Here is a 19,503-nt window from a genome sequence, read left to right as displayed (position 1 = left end):
TTTTTCACTCAAGGATGGTGCTCTACCACTTTGAACCATAGTACCACTTGGTTTTTTGGTGGTTAATTGGCAATAGAAGTAGCAAACTTTCCTGTCGGGGCTGGCTCAAATCTCAGACTCCTGTGTAGCTTAGGAATATAGGCATGAGCCACTGGCATGCGTGTGCACATGGATTAGAATGCTTGTTTTGTTGTTGTTGTTGGTAGTGGGGCCTGAACTCTGGACCTGGGCACTGTTCCTCAGCTCTTCAGCTCAAGGCTAGTGCTCTACCACTTGAGCCACAGACTTTTTATGTGGTGCTGAGGAATCAAACTCAGAGCCTGGTGCATATGAGGCAAGCACTCTACCACTGAGCCACCTTCCCAGCCCCAGAATGCTTGTTTAGCAAGTTGGAAGTCCTGGGTTCCTCTCCCATACCACACAAACACAAAGAAATGAATTCAACATTTCTTTCCCCCTGGGTGCCAGTCCTGAGACTTGGACTTAGGCTGGATGCTATCCCTGAGCTCTTTTGCTCAATGCTAGCATTCTGCCACTTAAGCCACAGCTTCACTACCAGCTTTTTGGTGGTTAATTGGAGAAGTCTTGCACTTTCCTGCCCAGGCTGGCCTCAAGCTGCAGTCTCAGACTGCAGCCTTCTGAGTAGCTAGGATTACTGGCGTGAGCCACCAGGGCCTGGCTTCAATTTTCTTTTCTTTCTTTTCTTGTGTCGGTCATGGGTCTGAATTCTGCCTGGGCACTGTCCCTCAGCTCTTCAGCTCAAGGCTAGTGCTCTACCACTTGAGCCACAGCGCCACTTCTGGCTTTTTCTGCTTATGTGGTGCTGAGGAATCGAACCCAGGGCCTCATGCATGCAAGGCAAGCACTCTACCACTGAGCCACCTTCCCAGCCCCATGGCTTCAATTTTTTTTTGGGGGGGGGGGGGGAGGGGGGGTCCAGTCGTGGGGCCTGAACTCTGGGCCTGGGCGCTGTCCCTCAGCTCTTCAGCTCAAGGCTAGCGCTCTACCGCTTGAGCCACAGCACCACTTCCGGCTTTTTTCTTTTTACTTGTGTGATGCTGAGGAATCGAACCCAGGGCCTCATGCATGCAAGGCAAGCGCTCTACCACTAAGCCACCTTCCCAGCCCCAGCTTCAATTTTCTTTGTACCAGTATTGGGGCATGAACTCAAGGACTCTCTTCTTAGTCTTTTTACTCACAGTAGGCAATGTACCACTTGAGCCACACGCCCACTTTTGTTTTTTTTTAATTTAGAAATAAAAGGCCTCTCAGATTTAGCTGCCCATGCTGGCTTTGAACCATAGTCTTCATATTTCAGTCTCCTGAGAAGCTAGGATTTTGAGTGTGAGCCATCAGTGCCAGGTTATCAGACAGTATTTTTTTGTTTGCTTAAATGTAAGGATTAGAGAACTATTACCTAGCATGTAGACAACCCTTAATTTGACTCTCAGTAATATGGGGGGAAAAACACAAAACACCAGACATTGGATTCTAGAAATCATCCTTGGATTATGAGAAGGGAAGACAGCTGAAGTTTTGGGTTGTGGTAATGACTATATTGTCTTTTCTCCAGGGAGCCCAGAGGAACGAGGCTTAATACAGTGGAAAGCAGGGGCTCATGCCAGCAGTGCAACATCTGCTAGTCTGAAGAGCTATGATTTTCCCATTGGAATGGGCATAGTAAAAAGGATTGCCTTTCTGAAATACATTCCTATATGCCCAGTCTTCAGAGGATTTTCTACAAGGTCAAAAAATCAGCCTTCAGTTCCAGAAGACACTCCAGAAAATATAGAAACTGGGTCTGTGTGCACCAAGGTCTGAAATACTACTTCCAAGAAAGGTAGGATGCATCTATGGCTTTTGTAGGAGAATTTAATATTCAAACATTCCATTTCAGCAAAAGGAAACCAAATTTCTATTGTTTTTTTCCCCCCATATACTTGAATATTCCCAAAGAGTAGGTATACTGAGTTAACACCTCAATTGGACTCTGGGTGGAATTCTTTCAACATTTTATAGTAAGAAGTGAAATTTCCAACTAGTATAGACCAGTAGTTACGTCATAAATATGATGACCTATTATTCTTCCCAGTTACCTGGGTAGAACCTGCACCAAGTGGAGCCCACAAGCAGTCATGGGCAGCCTCATCCTTGCATTCCAATATGCTAAATACTTGACATTTAGCTTGAAAAAGTTTGATAATACTAATACAGAAAAGTTTTGTTTCAATAGTGGCCATAAAATTAAAACATTCTGACATGACTTGCCATCAAAACTATGCAATACAAGCCCTAATGAAGTGATCATTTCCCTAGGGTTTCAAAACGTGTAGGAAGCTGATGCTCTGAAATGTTCCATCCCCATTTGGTTTAAATGTGCCTCTTTTCTAAAAAGTTAGTTTCAATCAAAGCAAGTGGAGCCTGGTCTACACTGATTGATTGATTGATCTATAAGACAGAGAGTTGGCTATGTTGCCAAGGCTAGCTTTAAAACATAAGATCCTGTCTCAGCTTTCTGAGCCCATTTCAGTGCTGAGATACCTGTATCACTTGATATGGGTTTTTTTTCTTCTTTTTTTCCTTTTATTGGTTGTGGGGTTTGAACTCAGCATCTGCGTGCTATTCCTGAGCTTATACTCAAGGCTACCGCTCTACCACTCTGAGCCACCTCCGGCTTCCTGTTGGTTAATTGAAGATAAGATTCTCATAGTTTCCTGTATGAGCTGGTCTTGAACCATGATCCTCAGATCTCAGCCCCCTGAGTAGCTAGGATTATAGGAATGAGCCACTGATACCCTGGTTCTTGCTGTGGTTGTTTTTGGATGCTTTACCACTAAATTACACTTCCAGAGTTAAGTCTTTTTGTCAGTCGTGTGGCTTGCACTCTGGGCCTGGGTGCTGTCCCTCAGCTCTTCAACTCAAGGCTAGTGCTCTACCACTTAGCTACAGCACCACTTCCGGTTTTCTGGTGGTTTAATCACTCAAATAAGACTTCCTATGTGCCAGAACAGTCTTAAGATCTTGATGTGTATTCAATAAATCACATAATCTAGAAACAGGTGTTGTTATGATAGGTATCAAAATGCTTTGTATGAGAAGTGTTCCTGATTTTGGAGCTTTTTTGATTCTGAAACATTTACAGACTATTCTGACAATTCCTAATCTAAAAGTCTGAAATCAAGTATTCTAATGCTGAGGCTGTGGGTCATGTGGTAGAGTGCTTTCTTACCATTTATGAAGCCCTAACATCAATCCCCAGAATCAAACACACAAAAATGCTTTGAAGTCTAAAACTCTTTTGAATATTACCTCAGCAATCTAGAGAATATAGAAACTAAAGCATAGTAAAATTAAGTGACTTATCCATGATCACAGGACTCTCATCTAGGAAGTGTGGCTAGAATCTTTGCTCTTCATAATTAGGTCATAGTGCTTAAATCTCTGATTGGTGCCCATTACACTGCATTGTAACAACTTAGCAGTATGTGCAGATGAAGTCATTTGCCCTGTAAGTTTAGAGAAAGGACCAATAAACCCCATATATATACATACATATTTTTAAGTCTCACATTTTGACAGCTGGCAACACAGCCTATGCCAACTGAGCAGAAGAAATATTCTGAATTTTGTTTCCAGAAAGAACAAGAGTCAAATATGATTAGCTGTTTCAGAGTTATTTTTTTTAAAGCCTATTTAGGGACTGGGAAGGTGGCTCAGTGGTAGAGTGCTTGCCTTGCATGCTTGAGGCCCTGGGTTCGATTCCTCAGCACCACATAAGCAGAAAAAGTCAGAAGCGTATTGTGGCTCAAGTGGTAGAGCTTGAACTGAAGAGCTGAAGGACAGCACCCAGGCTAAGTTCAGGCCCCATGCCCGACGACAAAAAAAAAAAAAAAAAAAAAGGGCCTGTTTAGTACTTGGTTAAGACAGCTATTGAAAAAAATAAAGAAAAAAGAGTCCTATTGGGGTGTAGCTTGGTCATAGACAGCTGACTACCATGTGTAAGGCTCCTAGGTGATCAGTACAATGAAAAGAGGGGAAGCCACCTGCTACGCCTTCCATGAAGAATGTAAACAAGAAATGAATAAATCTTAATCTTTAGCCAAAGAAAAGCCAGTGCTAAGCAAGTACTCTGCCACTGCCAGAGGTATGGTTGAGCCATACCTCAGCTCAACCATAGTTTTGTTAACATAGCTACCTACAATGCCCTGACACTGCAGTCTCAGGCAATAAAAAGGACAGAGCAATGGGGTTTATTTTACTGCTGTATTGTGGACAGACACTTGCACAGCAGTATACTTACTACTGTGGCTTTTAATAAATCCTGTTCTCAACACATTTTGCCAGTAGGGTTGTCCTGAGGTACTGGGTCCCCACTAAAGTATCACTACTGGAGAGTCTGCAGTCTATTGCCAATAAACACAAGCATCAGCTCAGTTCTACTATTATTTATTTTTTTAAATATTTTTGAAAAAATATAATTTTTTTACAATATTTTCAACTTAAACACTATTCACACTGAACACGTATGGCAGCTTAACCTACCCAAATATAAAGTTTAAGAAGCCAAAACTGTTCTAGCTTTGTTAAAAGAAAAATTGTGCTGCAGACTACTGTCATGATGGTTAACAATGCAAGGAAAAGCACCACTCAAATCATTTTATAATCTCTTTGTTCTACTGGACTACGAGCTGGTGTGGGTCCTAACTTACACTTTACACAGTTATGGCTATGGATACGAATCCTCAAAGGACGCAGTTCTCAAATCAAATACTTCTTCAGATACAACCTCAAGAGAATTCAATTTCTACTATGATAACAAACCAGAAAAGCCAAACTAGCTATTTATCAGTTCACGTTTTGTACTCTCAATCACCAAAGACATATCTGTCTGTAATGAAATTAACAAATGAACCAAAAAAAGGAGATTCTTTCTGATGAGGACAAATGTAATTGAGAATTCTGCTTAACAATTAGAATTCTTTTTTTTTTTAAAACAAAGTGTAGATATTAAAAAACATTAGTAATTTCTAGGGACCAGTTTAGCCTTAAAAACGACAATTCAGTAAGATTTAGAGTTTTTTTTTAATTTGGTGCTTTGTCACAACTTGACTGGTGCTTCTTTCCTCGCTGTCTTTACATTAAGCCATGGGGCCAATTCTATTTTCAGTAAATGTTTGACAGCTTTTTACTTAATAACAGTCTCAGCACTTTTATTAAGCATGCAAGACTAACAAAAACTTTGGCAATGCATAAGTGTAACACAGTGACAAGAGAGAGCTTTTACAATTAAGTCTTCTAATACTGCCTTCACAGTGTGGAAATTGTGCTACATCCACCAAAAGAGGGCCCCGTCTACTGAAATATTTTAGTACTTCACCCCAGGAACAAACTCCTTTGCATTTGGATTCAGATTGCTCTTGACCTGGAAAATAAGTACATAAAAAAAAGCAAGTTCATTACAGATGGCTTCAATAACTCAGAAGCATTCAGTTTAGATCCATATGCAAAAATATTTTTCAGAAAAATACAAACAAAAGAATTCAGATTATAACACTATACTTGGCCACTCGCACAAACTAACCAACCTATGGCAGGGAAATGGAGTATGAGATGAAAGCCATATTTTGTATGATATCAGCCTGTATCAACTTTCTTAGAGCAAGTAGGAATTGCAATTAAGCTTGCTTAAGTGTAAACAGAAACCCACTATTTCATATATATTAAAGAGACAGGACTGAATAAGGAATTCAATATGATACTTAACTTTTGCAAAATAGTTTGAAACTATACAAACATGTTAATGTTGAAATTATGCTTAAAATAACTAGTAGGTTGTTGGTAGATTCATTTTATTTTTTTGGTCCTCACTGAAAAGTTGGAGTAGTCTTTCTACAATTGCTGTCTTCTAATTCCCACAGGAGACATGGTATAATAACAGAAAAAGAAACTACAAGGGGAGCCAGAAGACCTAAATTGGAAATCTCAGCCCTGCCCCTATCTAACTTCCTGTGTAACCTCGGATAAATTACCCTCTCTGGGACTCCATTTTTGTATCAGCTTAAAAAAATGGAAACACTGAGCCAATGTCTCTAAGAGCTAATAGAGACTTATTTAAGTCTTTACTTTCCTAAGCCAACATGACAATGTATAAAAAGAATAGCTGAAAATTCTCTGATTTTCACATTTTGAGTTGTAAATTGACTTAAAAAAATAAAAAAGAAACCAGGACAGATTCCAGATTTATGTAGGCATTTTGGTAGGCTATGATGCTGGATATAACCCCAATGTTACTTACTTTTAGACCAAATAATAACATTAAAACAACGTATTAGAGCAATAATTTTACTTTCATAATTTGTACACAATGGTTTTCTTTAGATACGATATACTTTCACTTCCCCCAGGGGAAATGTTTTTACAGTGTACAGTTTAGGGTTGGAGATGTAGTGTAGTCATGGAATGCCTGCTTAGAATGCACAAGGTCCTGGGCTTATTCTCCAGCACCACCAAAAAAACACACAAAAAAACCCCCAACAAAACAGTAAAATAAATAAAGTTTTAAATAAAAGCATAATACTTGTTTATACACTCTTTTGGCAGCTATGGAAAAATAGACTGGATCAAACTAGTTTCTGTATTATATAAATTTATATTGAGCCTGGGTAAAATACAATGAGCCTACCAAAAGGCTTTATTCATCAGGGCAACTGGGATTATTTGTGACAGGACTAATGTCCATTAGCAAGCATGCATCAACAGATTTTTTTTTTTTTTTGCCAGTCCCATGGCTTGAACTCAGGTCCTACTTAAGTACTGTCTCTAAGCTTCTTTTGCTCAGGGCTAGCACTCTACCACTTAAGTCACAGCAGCATGTCCAGCCTTTTCTGTTTATGTGGTACTGAGGACTCGAACCCAGGACTTCATGTATGCTTAGCTAGGCAAGCACTCTACCTCTAAGACACATTCCCAGCCCACCAACAGACTTTTAAGATCACGATCTGTTCAACTGGATTACTATCATTTACCATAACAGAGACGACAGAGTTTCGACAGACTCCTTTGGGAAAATGAGTTTCCAAATGGCTGGTGGAAGGATGGCTATATAATAAATTGTATGGAAGGCTGTTTAAAAATACTTACTTCTAGAAAAATACTTCTAGAAGGATAATTCTCCAAGCCAAGGATGAAGCCCAGACATTGATTTTTGTTTTGGATGTTTCATAGATAATTATGATATACAGATTAGGAACTAATCCATAGTGGAAAGAAGAAATGGCAAAAACACTTCAGAGTCCAGTGAGTAAATTCCACAGAACTATCTTGACAATCAACTAGAGATTATAAATGTGAACAAAAAAGGTAACCACTTAGACCTATAAAACATTCCTTTTTTTTTTGGGGGGGGGGGGGGGGGGGGAAGAACTGGTCAAGTTCAGGGCCTGCGCGCTGTCCCTGAGCCTCTCTGTGCTCAAGGCTAGCATTCTACCACTTGAGCCATAGTACCACTTCTGGCTTTTTTGGTTTATGTGGTACTGCGGAATTGAACCCAGGGCTTCACTCATGCTAAGCAAGCATTCTACCACTAAGCCACATTCCCAGCCCTATAGAACATTTTGACTTTAAAATATTCTTTAATTTAGCTAGGGACTAGTGGCTCATGCCCATAATCCTTGCTACTGAGAAAGCTTGAGATCTGAGGATTGCAGCTCAAAGCCAGCTGGGGAAGTAAATTCTAGGAGATTCATCTCCAATTAACCACCAGAAACCAGAAGCAACAGTATGGCTCAAAGTGGGAGAGTACAACCCTTGAGCAAAAAGAATTCAGGGAGAGTGCCCAGGCCCCATGACCAACAAAAAAATAATTCTTAGTAAGAAGACACTGACTCAAGAATAACTAAAAATGTAAAGTAGGTTTGTGTCACTTTTCTGCCAAGAGCTTGTAGTAAAATTCCTTACTACAAGTTCCAAATGAACTAGGTTACCGCAACAAAAACTTGAATAGGAAGACTTCCACAATTTTACCTTGCATATAAAATTTCCCACCCCCTCTCCACTTTTTTTATTTTGCCAGTCCTGGGGCTTTTTTGCTCAAGGTTAGCACTCTACCACTTGAGCTACAGTGCCACTTGTGACTTTTTCTGTGTGGGTGGTATTGAGGAATTGAACCCAGGGTTTCATGCATGCTAGGCAAGCATTCTACCACTAAGCCACATTCCAGCTCAAAATTTTCCATTTTTTACCAATCTCACCAAATATTTATGTCAAGATGAGAGAAAACTTCTCATCATGCTACTTTCATATAGGCAAGTCATATGTAATATTGCATTTCTTCATTAATTCTTTAACATATTTGTGTATCCCACCTACAAAATAAAAGGCAACTTCAAGGCCAAAAGCAGTAGCAAGAAGTCTGTTAGTGGTCTAAGACTCCACACTGTTGCCAGAAGTCACTCTTTGTCATCAATGAAATTGGGAGGCCCCTGCTCCCACTCTTAAGCAGTACAATTTTTGGAAGGGAAGAGGTGTAGAACTCTTCTTAATAGAAGGTAGCTGGCTTTTCCACTTACGGGAAAGATGTGGTAGGGTCTAAAAAGATTTTAAAAAATAACATTTTTACCACAAGATCTTCCAGAGAAGAGCCATCACTGATAACAAGGTCATTAAATTGGTCTTGGATTTGGTCCATAGTTTGTGGGAGATCTCGAGCTGGAATAAACCACTCATGTTCTTCTTCCTCCTCCAGCATTTCTTGGAAACAACGTTCAATAAATTCTTCTTCCCACAACTCTTCTTCTATCTAGATTTACAATAAATAGAAGATAAATTACAGCATATTTAGTAAGACATCATGGGTGATAGCTTAAAATATCTTAAACTAAATAACTTAAAGCCAAAATGTTCAGTAGTGTGTGATAGCACTTGCCTATAATTCCAGTTATTTGAGAGGTAAAGAAGATAGGATGAGGCTGGGCGCTGGTGGCTCACGCCTGTAATCCTAGCTACTCAGGAGGCTGAGATCTGAGGATCGCGGTTCAAAGCCAGCCCAGGCAGGAGACACCGTGAGACTCCTATCTCCAACTCCTATCTCCAATAAACCACCAGAAAACCGGAAGTGGCGCCGTAGCTCAAGTGGTAGAGTGCTCGCCTTGAGCTGAAGAGCTAAGGGACAGCGCCCAGGCCCAGAGTTCAAGCCCCACGGCCGACCAAAAAAAAAAAAAAAAGATAGGATGATGATAATATGAGGCTAACCCTAGGTAAAATACTAAGATCCTATCTTAACAAGGCAAAATTGTGGCATATGCCTGTTATGCCAGCTACAGGGGAAGAGATAGGAGTGGGGCTTAAGGCCTACCAGGCAGAAGGTATAAGACCCTAAATCTGAAAAATAACTAAAGCAAAAAGGGCATAGCAGAAGTAGTAGGACTCTAACCCTTGTTTTATTATTCTCTTCAAGGGGTTTAAATTTATTTATTTTATTGTAAAAATGTTGTACAGAGGGGTTACAGTTACATGAGTAGGGTAAGAGACATTTCATAGCGAGCATTGTTACCTCCTCCTTTTTTTCCCCCTACCATCACTTCCCTCCCCACCTCCCTCAAACTCCTCCCACCCCCCTCAACTCCTCCCACCACCACCCCCAACCCCGAATTGTAAAGTTCGTTTTCAATATAATGTCTGGTGCATCTTGTCGTCACAATGGGTCAGCCTGCATCCTCATTTAAGCATTCTGCAATATCCCTTCCCCTCCCCAATTACAAAAAAATATATAATACAAGATGCAAAGCACCAGCATCAAATCCAGTGAAAACAGGGGTTATACCATGGGGGAAGAACATATAATAGAAACAAAAGAATCACATAGTGTATGAAAGAGGTTTAAATTTAACAGGCCCCTTTATTTTTGTAAATTTTTATTTATTTATTTATTTTGTCAGTAGTGGGGCTTCAACTCTGGGCCTGGGCACTGTCCCTGTGCTTTTCAGCTCAAGGCTAGCGCTCTACCAACTGAGCCATAGCATCACTTCCAATTTTCTAGTAGTTTATTGGAGGTAAGATTCTCATGGACTTTCTTGCCTGGGCTGGCTTTGAACCACGATTCTCAGGAGGCTGAGGCCTCCTGAGCAGCTAGGGTAACAGGCCCTGTTATGTGTATAAAGCATCTTGATCAGCATCACCTTTCCATCATTTTCCCCCTCAGAATGTTTGTTTAGCAAGGAATAGGCACCAAGTTGAAAGCCCCATATCACCAAAAAAGCAAAAAAAAATAAAGGTATAGGTATGCACCTATAATCCTAGCAAAGATCAAGGCCAGTCTTGAGACCTTGTCTCAAAATCAAAAATAGTTCAGGTGCTGGTGACTGATGCCTGTAATCCTAGCTACTCAGAAGGCTGAGATCTGAGGACCATTGTTCAAAGCCAGCACGGGCAGGAGACTCATGTCTAACCACCAGAAAACTGGAAGTGGAGCTGTGGCTCAAAGTGGTAGAACACTAGACTTGAGGTAGAACACTAGACTTGAGCAGAAAAACTCAGGGGATAGTGCTCAGGCCCTGAGTTTAAGCCCCATTACTGGGGGGGAAAAGGGGAGGTGGGCCACCCATGGCTCATGTCTATAATCCTACTCTGGAGGCTGAGATCTTCAAATCTCAGTTTGAAGTGAGCCTGGGCAGGAAAGTCCATCTCTAATTAATCACCAAAACCAAAAAGCTGGAAGTGGAGCCATGGCTCAAAGTGGCAGAGCACTAGCCTTGAGTGAAAAAGATGAGAGACAGTGCCCAGGTCCTAAGTTCAAGACCTAGTACTGGCACACGTGTGTAAACACACACATACTCTGGATTTGATCCTCAGCACTAGAATTTTTTTTTGGGGGGGGGGGGGGGTGTCAGTCCTGGGGGCCTGAACTCGGGTCTGGGCGCTGTCCCTCAGCTCTTTAGCTCAAGGCTAGCACTCTACCACTTGAGCCACAGTGCCACTTCCGGCTTTTTCTGCTTATGTGATGCTGAGGAATCGAACCCAGGTCATGCATGCAAAGCAAACGCTTTACCATTGAGCCACCTTCCCAGCCCCAGCACCAGAAATTCTAAAATAATAAATCATACTTTCTTTGCTTCTGTGCAAAGGGAAAAAAATGCTTAGCATTAAGACCTGAGAAGATCTGTTTAAAGGTTTTCTAGGACTTATTCTTAGAATGCTTTTATTTTTCATCAACTGGTAATGAAGAAATAAAACAAAGGAGTACACTCTTCAAGGAATGTATATCAGAATTTCCCATGAAACCTTACTACAAGCCCTCATCCAACTCCTACAGTGCCTAGAAAAGCATCATTAGCTGATAGGGCAAGGCAGGGCTAATCTGAATTCCTTAGTGACAATCAGTTTTACTATGGAATGTACAACTCTGGATATAGAGAAAAAAAGCTAGATACTGATTATTAAAACCATGATTAGACAGGGAAAGGAGAATGGAATAAGAAAGAAGATGAAAACAGATGCTACAATATATGAGCATTCTCTACAGAAAACAGTGCTGCCAATTGTTTAAGCTGATGAATTAGGGCTCTCAGGTGAAAAACTGTCCGTTTTGCATCCTAATATCTATGCCTGTCTATTCCAAATTCTTGAATTCTCTTAAACTGCATAGGCCGTGTTTTCTAAACTTGATTGCTTACTGGAATTATCTAGGAGCTTTTTGAAAGTTTCCCACCCTATTTCTCCTGAGTCAGAATCTCCAGGGTAGGACATGAAACAAGTAACCCAAGTAATTTCAATAAACACACGCGTGCACGCATATGCCTGCTAATCCTGGAGCTAACTCAGGGCCTAGCTGTCCTTGAACTTCATTTGCTCAAGGCTAGTACTTTACTACTTGAGCCAGAGTTCCATTTCTGGCTTTTTTTGGGACAGTTTATTGGAAATAAAGAGTTTCATGGACTTTCCTGCCTGGGTTGGTAGCTAGGATTACAGACATGAGCCACCAGTGCCTGGCTACAATTGCATTCTTCGAAGGCTATTATGTGCTACAGAAAAGTACATGCTTGTACACAAAAACTAACTTGTCTGTTGAATTCCTCTTCATTTTCCATCCACATGTACTCTGCAAATGGATTGTCATCTTCATGAGAATGACCGTTAATAATCACATCTTCATTGATGATGCTTGGGCTAGTACTGCTGCGACTTGGATCTTTCATGGTTGGCGTTAGTTGTCGTTTTTAACCTTAAAAGTAGAACAATATAGTTAATTTAGTCATTCTTTTTTTTTTTTTGGTCATATAGCTTGAACTCTGGGCTTGGGCGTTGTCCCTGCGCTCTTAAGCTCAAGGCAAGTGCTCTACCAGTTGAGCCACAGCGCCACTTCTGGTTTTCTAGTGGTTTATTGGAGATAAGTCTCAGGGACTTTCCTTCCCCAGCTGGCTTTGAGCCGTGATCCTCAGATCTCAGCCTCCTGAGTAGCTAGGATTACAGGCGTGAGCCACCAGCACCCGACTTCTTTCAATCCTTTCTGAGCATATATTATTACCAGGCATCATAGTAAGGTGGTTAGAGGTAAAGACAGATCAGATAATTGGAAAACTTCTTATGATTTGTGTGTGTGTGACTCCTGGGGTTTGAATTCAAGAGCCTAGGTCCTATCCCTGATCTGTGCACAAAGCTAGTGCTCTACCACTAAGCCACAGATCCACTCCCAGTTTTTTGGTGGTTAATTAAAAATAAGAGTTTCATGGACTTTTCCAGTCCAGGAAGGCTTCAAACATGGATCCTCAAATAAACACCAAGTACATTGGAATACAGGTGCAATGCCACTACTAGTTGTCTTTTTTTTTGGGGGGGGGAGGCAGTCAGTTGTGGGCCTTAAATTCAGAGCCTGGGTGTTGAATTTCCCCCTCATGGCACTCGACCACTTTGAGCCACAGCTCTACTTTTAGTTTTTGGGGGATTAACTGGCAGTAAGAGTCTAAGACTTTCCCACACAGGCTGGCTTCAACCTGCAATCCTCAGATCTCAGCCTCCTGAGTAGCTAGAATTATAGGTGTGATTTACCCACATACAGCTTCTGTTGTCTTTATTTATTTAATTTGTATGAAAGTACTGGGAATCGCATTCAGGGACTGTGTGCTGACTTCGAATCAAGATCCTGAGATCTCAGTCTCCTGAGTACCTAGGATACAGGCGGTGAGTCACTGACGATGGATGGAATGATTCCCCCCTCCCTCCCTTGCAATACAAGAATCAGCATGCTAGATAAGTACTCTACTGGCTTGAGCCACACCCCCAGTATTCCAAAATGATTTTGATATTTAAGAAATAGCTACGATGGGGCTGGGAAGGTGGCTCAGTGGTAGAGTGCTTGCCTTGCATGCCTGAGGCCCTGGGTTCGATTCCTCAGCACCACATAAAGAAAAAAGCTGGAAGTACCACTTGAGCCACAGTGCTACTTCCGGCTTTTTTCTTTTGTTGCTTATGTGGTACTGAGGAATCGAACCCAGGGCCTCAGGCATGAAAGGCAAGCGCTCTACCACTGAGCCACCTTCCCAGCCCCTCCGTGAGACTCTTATCTCCAATAAACCACTAGAAAACCAAAAGTAGCACTGTGGCTTAAGCAGTAGAGCGCTTGCCTTGAGCTGAAGAGCGCAGGGACAGTGCCCAATCCTAGAGTTCAAGTCCCACGACTGACCAAAAAAAAAAAGAAAGAAAGAAATAGCTACGGCTAGAGTTGTGGATATAACTTAACAGTAAGGCACTTAGCTAGGGGCTGGTAGCAAAAAAAAAAAAAAAAAAAGTGGAAGAAGTATGGCTCAAGAGGGAAAATGCTGAGTAATCAGAATAACCTGAGTTCAAATTTCAGTACTAGCATTTGCATACATACACAAAGTAAAATACTTCACACACACACAGAGTAGAACACTTAAGTTGGGCACTAGTAGCTCATGACTGTAATCTTGGCTACTTAGAAGGCTGAGTTGTTTTTTTTTGTTGTTGTTTCTTGCTGGTCGTGGGGCCTGAACTCTTGGCCTAGGCGCTGACCCTCAGCTCTTTAGCTCAAGGCTAGCGCTCTACCACTTGAGCTATAGTGCCACTTCTGGCTTTTTCTGCTTATGTGGTGCTGAGGAATTGAACCCAGGGCCTCATGTATGCAAGGTAAGCACTCTACCACTGAATTACCTTCCCAGCCCAGAAGGCTGAGATTTGAAGACCAAGGTTGGAAACAAGCCTGGGCAGGAAAGTTTGTGAGATTCTTATGTCCAATTAACCCACCAAAAAGCCAGAAATGGAGCCGTGGCCCAAGTGCTACCGCCAGCCTTGAATGAAAAAGTCACTCAGGCCAGCGCGCGCGCGTGCACACATGCACGCACCCACGCGCGCGCGCACACACACACACACACACACACACACACACACACACGAAAGGGGGGGTGGAGGGGGAACTGGTGGCTTACACATATAATCCTAGCTACTGGGGAGGCTAATATGTGAGGGAATTGCAGTTCAAGGCCAACCCAGACAGTAAAGTCCATAAGACTCTTTTTTTTTGGTCAGTGGTGGGGCTTGAACTCTGGGCTTGGGTGCTATCCCTGAGCTCTTCAGCTCAGGGTAAGCACTCTACCACTTAAGCCACAGCACCACTTCCGGTTTTCTAGTGGTTTACTGGAAATAACAGTCTCACGGATGTCCCTGCCTGGGCTGGCTTTGAACCGAGATCCTCAGATCTCAGCCTTCTGAGTAGCTAGGATTACAGGCGTGAGCCACAGGCACCTGGCTTCCATGAGACTCTTATCTCCAATAAACTATTTAAAAAAGCTAGACTTGGCACTGTGTCTCAAATGGTAGAGTGCTAGCCACTAGTGGCTCATGCCTGTAATGCTAGCTACTCAGGAGGCTGAGATCTGAGGATTGCAGTTCAAAGTCAGCCCAAGCAGGAAAGTCCATGAAACTCTAATTAACCACCAGAAAACCAGAAGTGGCTTAAAGTGGCAGAGTGCTAGCCTTGGGCAAAAGAGGCTCAGGGATAGTGCCTAGGTCCTGAGTTCAAGCCCCAGCAGCAACAACAACAACAAAAGGCACAGTGGCCCCCACCTGTATTGACAACTACTCAAGAGGCTGAGATGGGATGTTTACTCTTCAGGGTCAGCCAAGCAGGGTTAATAAAATCTCATCTAAATTAATCCAGGTGTGATAGCAGAATGCTTGTAATCTCAGCTACTCAAGAAGTAGAGGTAGGAGAACAGAGAGTGAAACCATACATGAAAAAAATTAAACTAATAGTTAAAAAAAAAAAGCTGGAGTGCAGCTCAAGTAGTAGAGTACCTGCCTAGCAAGTAAAAGGTCTGATTTCAAACGCCAGTAGCACTCCACACTCTCCCACCAAAAAAGTATGGTTGCTAGATCCAGAATACCTTATTAGTTGTGTTAGTATGGATGAGTTACTTAACCCATCTGTTTCCTTATTTGAAAAGTGGGTAACTGTAAAAGTACCTAAGTAGAGCATCTGACACATAACAATTTTCCGCCGTGGTGTATATTAAATCACTTTTAAGAGATAAAATTTCTAGCAGAGGAATGTCCATCCTATAAGGTGTTAGAGACCCTTGAAATCATTTGGTACTTGGCACGACTAAAGTGTGTTTCTTGTATATTTCTCCTTCACTGCTACCAAAGGCCTGTTTGCCACCTGAGGCCTGCCTGCCTGCCTGTATCCACAGCTTGGTATAGTCTTCAAATGATGTTATATCCAAATAGCCATTACTTCCAAAAAAGGTACAATGTAAAAATTGCAGGTCTCTCACCTGTAGGCTATAACTGTAATCTCAACTACAGTGCAACAAAAGTGATTAGGATTAGATAAAGTAAGGTGGGCTCACCATTCACCATCATCATTAAAAAGCTCACCAACCTAGCTGGAGGTGTGGGTCAAGCAGTAAGTAGAGTGCTTGCTTACCAAGCAAAGCTCCAAGTTCAAACTCCAGTACTGCAAAAACAAAACAAGAAGCTGGGTGCTGATGGTTCATGCCTGTAATCCTAGGTACTAGGGAGGCTGAGCTCTGAGGTTTCAAGCCAACCAAGCAGGTAAATCCTGGAGATTCTCATCTCCAATCAACTAGCAAAAAGCCAGAAGTGGAAGTGTGTCACAAGTAGCAGAGTGCTAGCTTTGAGCAAAAAAGCTAAGGGACAGCACCACCTCTCTGAGTTCAAGTTACAGGTCCAGAACCAAAGAAAACCAAGAAACCTCATCCTAATGTTTTTATATAAACTGATATAAAAAATAAGCAGAAGCAATTCAAACCTTTTCAAACCCATGCCATCAATACGAGAGCCACTAACTACATACAGTCATTTAAATCAACCAAAACAGTTAGGTGCCAGTGGCTCACATGTGTAATCCTAGTTACTCAGGAAACTGAAATCTGAGGATAGCAGTTTGAAGCCAGCCTGGGCAGGAAAATATGTCAGTTTCTTCTTTCCAATTAACCACCAAAAGCCAGAAGTGGTGCTGCGGCTCAAGTGGTAGAGTGCTAGTCTTGAACTTAAAAAGCTCAGGGATAGTGCCCAGGCCCTGAATTCAAGCTCTAGGACAGACAGACAGAGAGAGAGAGAGAGACAGACAGACAGACAGACAGACAGACAGACAGACAGACAGACACACACACACACACACACACCCCAGCTAAAATTTCCAAGTTCTCTATAGCCACATGTGGTTAATGTCTACTTTGCTGGACAGCACTAAACAATGAGGAAATTTAAGAAAAAAAAACAAAAAACCTAAACTGTGTTGTATAAATGCAAACACCTGCTATACAGGTGATCCAGATGATAGGAAATGAATGATTTGGACACTAATTTTGAACTAAACTCAGAAGGACTAGAGTTAAACAGCCGTATTAACCACCTACATATCACTCACATGTCATTAAATCACATGCAGTACTGGGGCTGGGAAGGTGGCTCAGTGGTAGAGCCCATGCCTTGCATGCCTGAGGCCCTGGGTTCGATTCCTCAGCACCACATAAGCAAAAAGAAAAAAGCCGGAAGTGGCGCTGTGGCTCAAGTGGTAGAGTGCTAGCCCTGAGCTGAAGAGCTGAGGGACAGCGCCCAGGCCCAGAGTTCAGGCCCCATGACTGGACCTTCCACCCCCTCCCCCCCCCCCCCAAAAAAAAAAATCACATGCAGTACATACAGCACCTTGGATTTTAATTCTCTTCCTAGTATGTGATATTGGTCAAGTTACTTCAAGTTGGCTTCATCATATTGTAGTGCTTACTTCTTAGACTTGTTGATTAAATAGTTACCATCTGTTAAAATCACTTAAAAATGCCTGGCAGCCAGGCACCAATGGCTTATGCCTGTAATCCTAGCTACTCAGGAGGCTGAGATCTGAGGATCACAGTTCAAAGCCAGTCGGGGAAAGAAAGAGACTCTTTATCTCCAATAAACTACTCAGAAAAAGTTGGATGTGGCATTGTGGCTCAAGTGGTAGAGCACTCACCTTGAACACAGAGAAGCTAAGACACAGAGCTCAGGCCCTGAGTTCAAGCCCCAGGACCAGAAAAAAAATTTATTTCCCTCAATATCCACTAAATTTCTCTAATAGTGGACACTGCATAAATGATTTTCACTAAAATTAAAGTATAAAAAATGAGAGCACCAATCATTTTCTGGGATCATAAAGGATACTTGAATAGCCTTACTACTTATTCAAGGAAAAAACTGCTACAGGGGCTGGGAAGGTGGCTCAGTGGTAGAGTGCTTGCCTTGCATGCATGAGGCCCTGGGTTCGATTCCTCAGCACCACATAAGCAGAAAAAAAAAAAGCAGGAAGTGGTGCTATGGCTCAAGTGGTAGAGCACTTGCCTTGAGCTGAAGAGCTCAGGGGCAGCGCCCAGGCCCAGAGTTCAGGCCCCATGACCAGACCCAAAAAACAAAACAAAACAAAACTGCTATACACTTACTCTGTCTCAAAGAGGGCAGAAATTACATACCTCAATCTGAGTTCTCAGGGATCAATATGCACAGCCTTTTAACCATTACAGTAAATCGCCATTCCCCCCATCCCCTAAAGAAACAAATAAACAGGCTATAATTTTTTGGAATGTTACCTATCTTTATTTGTGTTAGTTGTGAGAAATAGTTGTATTTATAGTTGTGTTCAAGGTCACAATAAATAACTGCCCCCAAATCCTTTCACAAGCATGGACTACCAAACAACAAATACCATTTCACCAAAAATCCTTAGACTCAAACTGGCAAACACAACTCACATCCAATGACATTTCTAAAGTTATTTAATGAGAATTTAAACACCTGATCAACAGCTAAAATGAATTCCGTGAAAAACAACTCTCACAGCATAAGACTAGCCAATAAAAACGAAATGAGAATGTGTTTTTGCTGAAATAAATGTCAAAGGCTGTCTGCTATTTCAGATCGCCCCCCAAGGTAAATTCTACAGTTTTAAGTTTTTGTGAGATGGGGCTGCAAAATCAGGGGAAGCAAGAAAACACGAGGAAGCAGAAAAGGCACCTTTTAGTATTCATGAGAAGATTACTGCTGGCAGCTGAAACAACTGTTTTTAAAAATAACTTTACAAGTCCCCACCCCTTTTTCTGATGGTGGCTGTGGAGATTTTTATTCGTGAATGGTAAGAGGACCTGGATAGATCCTTAATTTAGCTCAAAGCCCTCCTACAGTAAGGGTTCCCTATCACCCCCAGACAAAGGCCCTCCTGTCTGGAGCACGGGAGTCAATAATATATCAAGTAAGGGTTAGGGATGGCGAAGAGATGGAAGAAAAAGGCCAGAAAGACTGAACGATACAGGCCGTTCGACGGTTAGGGAGTGCTCCTTTGGACCACGCCAGCCCGCCAGTCTCCCCGCCCCTCTCCCCCACCCTACCCTCGGCAGGAGCGCGCACGCGCAGCGGATAGGAGCTGCGCGTGGCGACGCGCAGGCGTAAAGTGGGTAGAAACAATGAGCTTTGTTGCCGAGGCGGCAGTAGGGGGGCAGGAGAAAGGGTACAAGGCCGGGAGGGGAAGCCAGGCGAAACAGACTGAGGGTTGAGGAACGCTACTAAGTGCTATCCCGGCAACCCTCGCGCGTCACCAAGGACCCGGATAGAGGGCTGCGAGATCCAAATCATCAATAATGACAACGAGAAAAAAGCGACGGCCATTTCTCGGAGGAGAAAGAAATGAAGTCTTCCTAAGCTTATCCCTCAGACGGGCGGAAATAGGCTAGGAACGACGGAGGTAAAGCGGCACTCCAGGGCCAGCAACCTGGGGGACGCTTTCGGCTCCTCAGCCGTCTCCGAGGTGCTGTCCCTCGACCACTAGGGCCGCCGCACCCTTCTCGTTGCACCGCCCGCAGGGACCCCTCACCCAGTGCACGGCAGCGGGGACGGCAGCCAACGAATCCTGTCGGCCTCCGCGGATCTCCACAGGCAGCGCCGCTCCCCCGCTCGACGTGCGCTTCGCCCGCCGCCTCCCTTCTCCAGTCCAAACAAACACCC

The 19,503-nt window shown here is 42.7% G+C and overlaps 2 protein-coding genes across 6 annotated transcripts in view; one reads left to right on the top strand and one right to left on the bottom strand.

Moving 5' to 3' along the window:
- The window catches only part of LOC122118207 (solute carrier family 23 member 1), a 26,920-nt gene extending 20,413 nt beyond the window's left edge, over positions 1-6,507 (top strand). For all 4 annotated transcript variants that reach the window (XM_042692142.1, XM_042692141.1, XM_042692144.1 and 1 more), the window contains exons 15-16: positions 1,574-1,840; positions 5,919-6,507. In XM_042692142.1, coding sequence (XP_042548076.1) covers positions 1,574-1,821 — 248 coding nt within the window. In that variant the 3' untranslated portion in view covers positions 1,822-1,840; positions 5,919-6,507. The remainder of the gene's footprint in view (positions 1-1,573; positions 1,841-5,918) is intronic.
- Positions 4,996-19,503, bottom strand: Paip2 (poly(A) binding protein interacting protein 2). Of its 2 annotated transcripts, none has more exons than XM_042692147.1 (4): positions 19,373-19,503; positions 12,054-12,217; positions 8,618-8,797; positions 4,996-5,422 (listed from the first exon to the last, which is right to left on the bottom strand). In XM_042692147.1, the coding sequence occupies exons 2-4, from the start codon at positions 12,189-12,191 to the stop codon at positions 5,366-5,368; spliced, it is 375 nt and encodes a 124-aa protein (XP_042548081.1). In that variant the 5' UTR covers positions 12,192-12,217; positions 19,373-19,503; the 3' UTR covers positions 4,996-5,365. The 2 variants fall into 2 exon arrangements, with proteins under 2 accessions (XP_042548081.1, XP_042548082.1); XM_042692148.1 differs by lacking the exon at positions 19,373-19,503 and adding an exon at positions 17,979-18,048.

The sequence above is a fragment of the Dipodomys spectabilis genome, unplaced genomic scaffold (assembly GCF_019054845.1).
Source record: "Dipodomys spectabilis isolate Male_0828 unplaced genomic scaffold, ASM1905484v1 ptg000147l, whole genome shotgun sequence".
NCBI classification, from domain to species: domain Eukaryota; kingdom Metazoa; phylum Chordata; class Mammalia; order Rodentia; family Heteromyidae; genus Dipodomys; species Dipodomys spectabilis.
Note: the sequence above shows the minus strand (reverse complement) of the source record. Positions and strands in the feature narration are given on the sequence as shown.

Bases quoted from the DNA above. Each gene is read 5' to 3' on its own strand.
- Paip2 (XM_042692147.1), bottom strand. From the start codon at position 12,191: ATGAAAGATCCAAGTCGCAGCAGTACTAGCCCAAGCATCATCAATGAA. The intron at 8,798-12,053 runs GTTAGTTTTTGT...TTGTAAATCTAG, and splicing joins AAGAGGAATTCAACAGACAA to ATAGAAGAAGAGTTGTGGGA. The intron at 5,423-8,617 runs GTAAAAATGTTA...CTTATTTTCCAG, and splicing joins CTTCTCTGGAAGATCTTGTG to GTCAAGAGCAATCTGAATCC.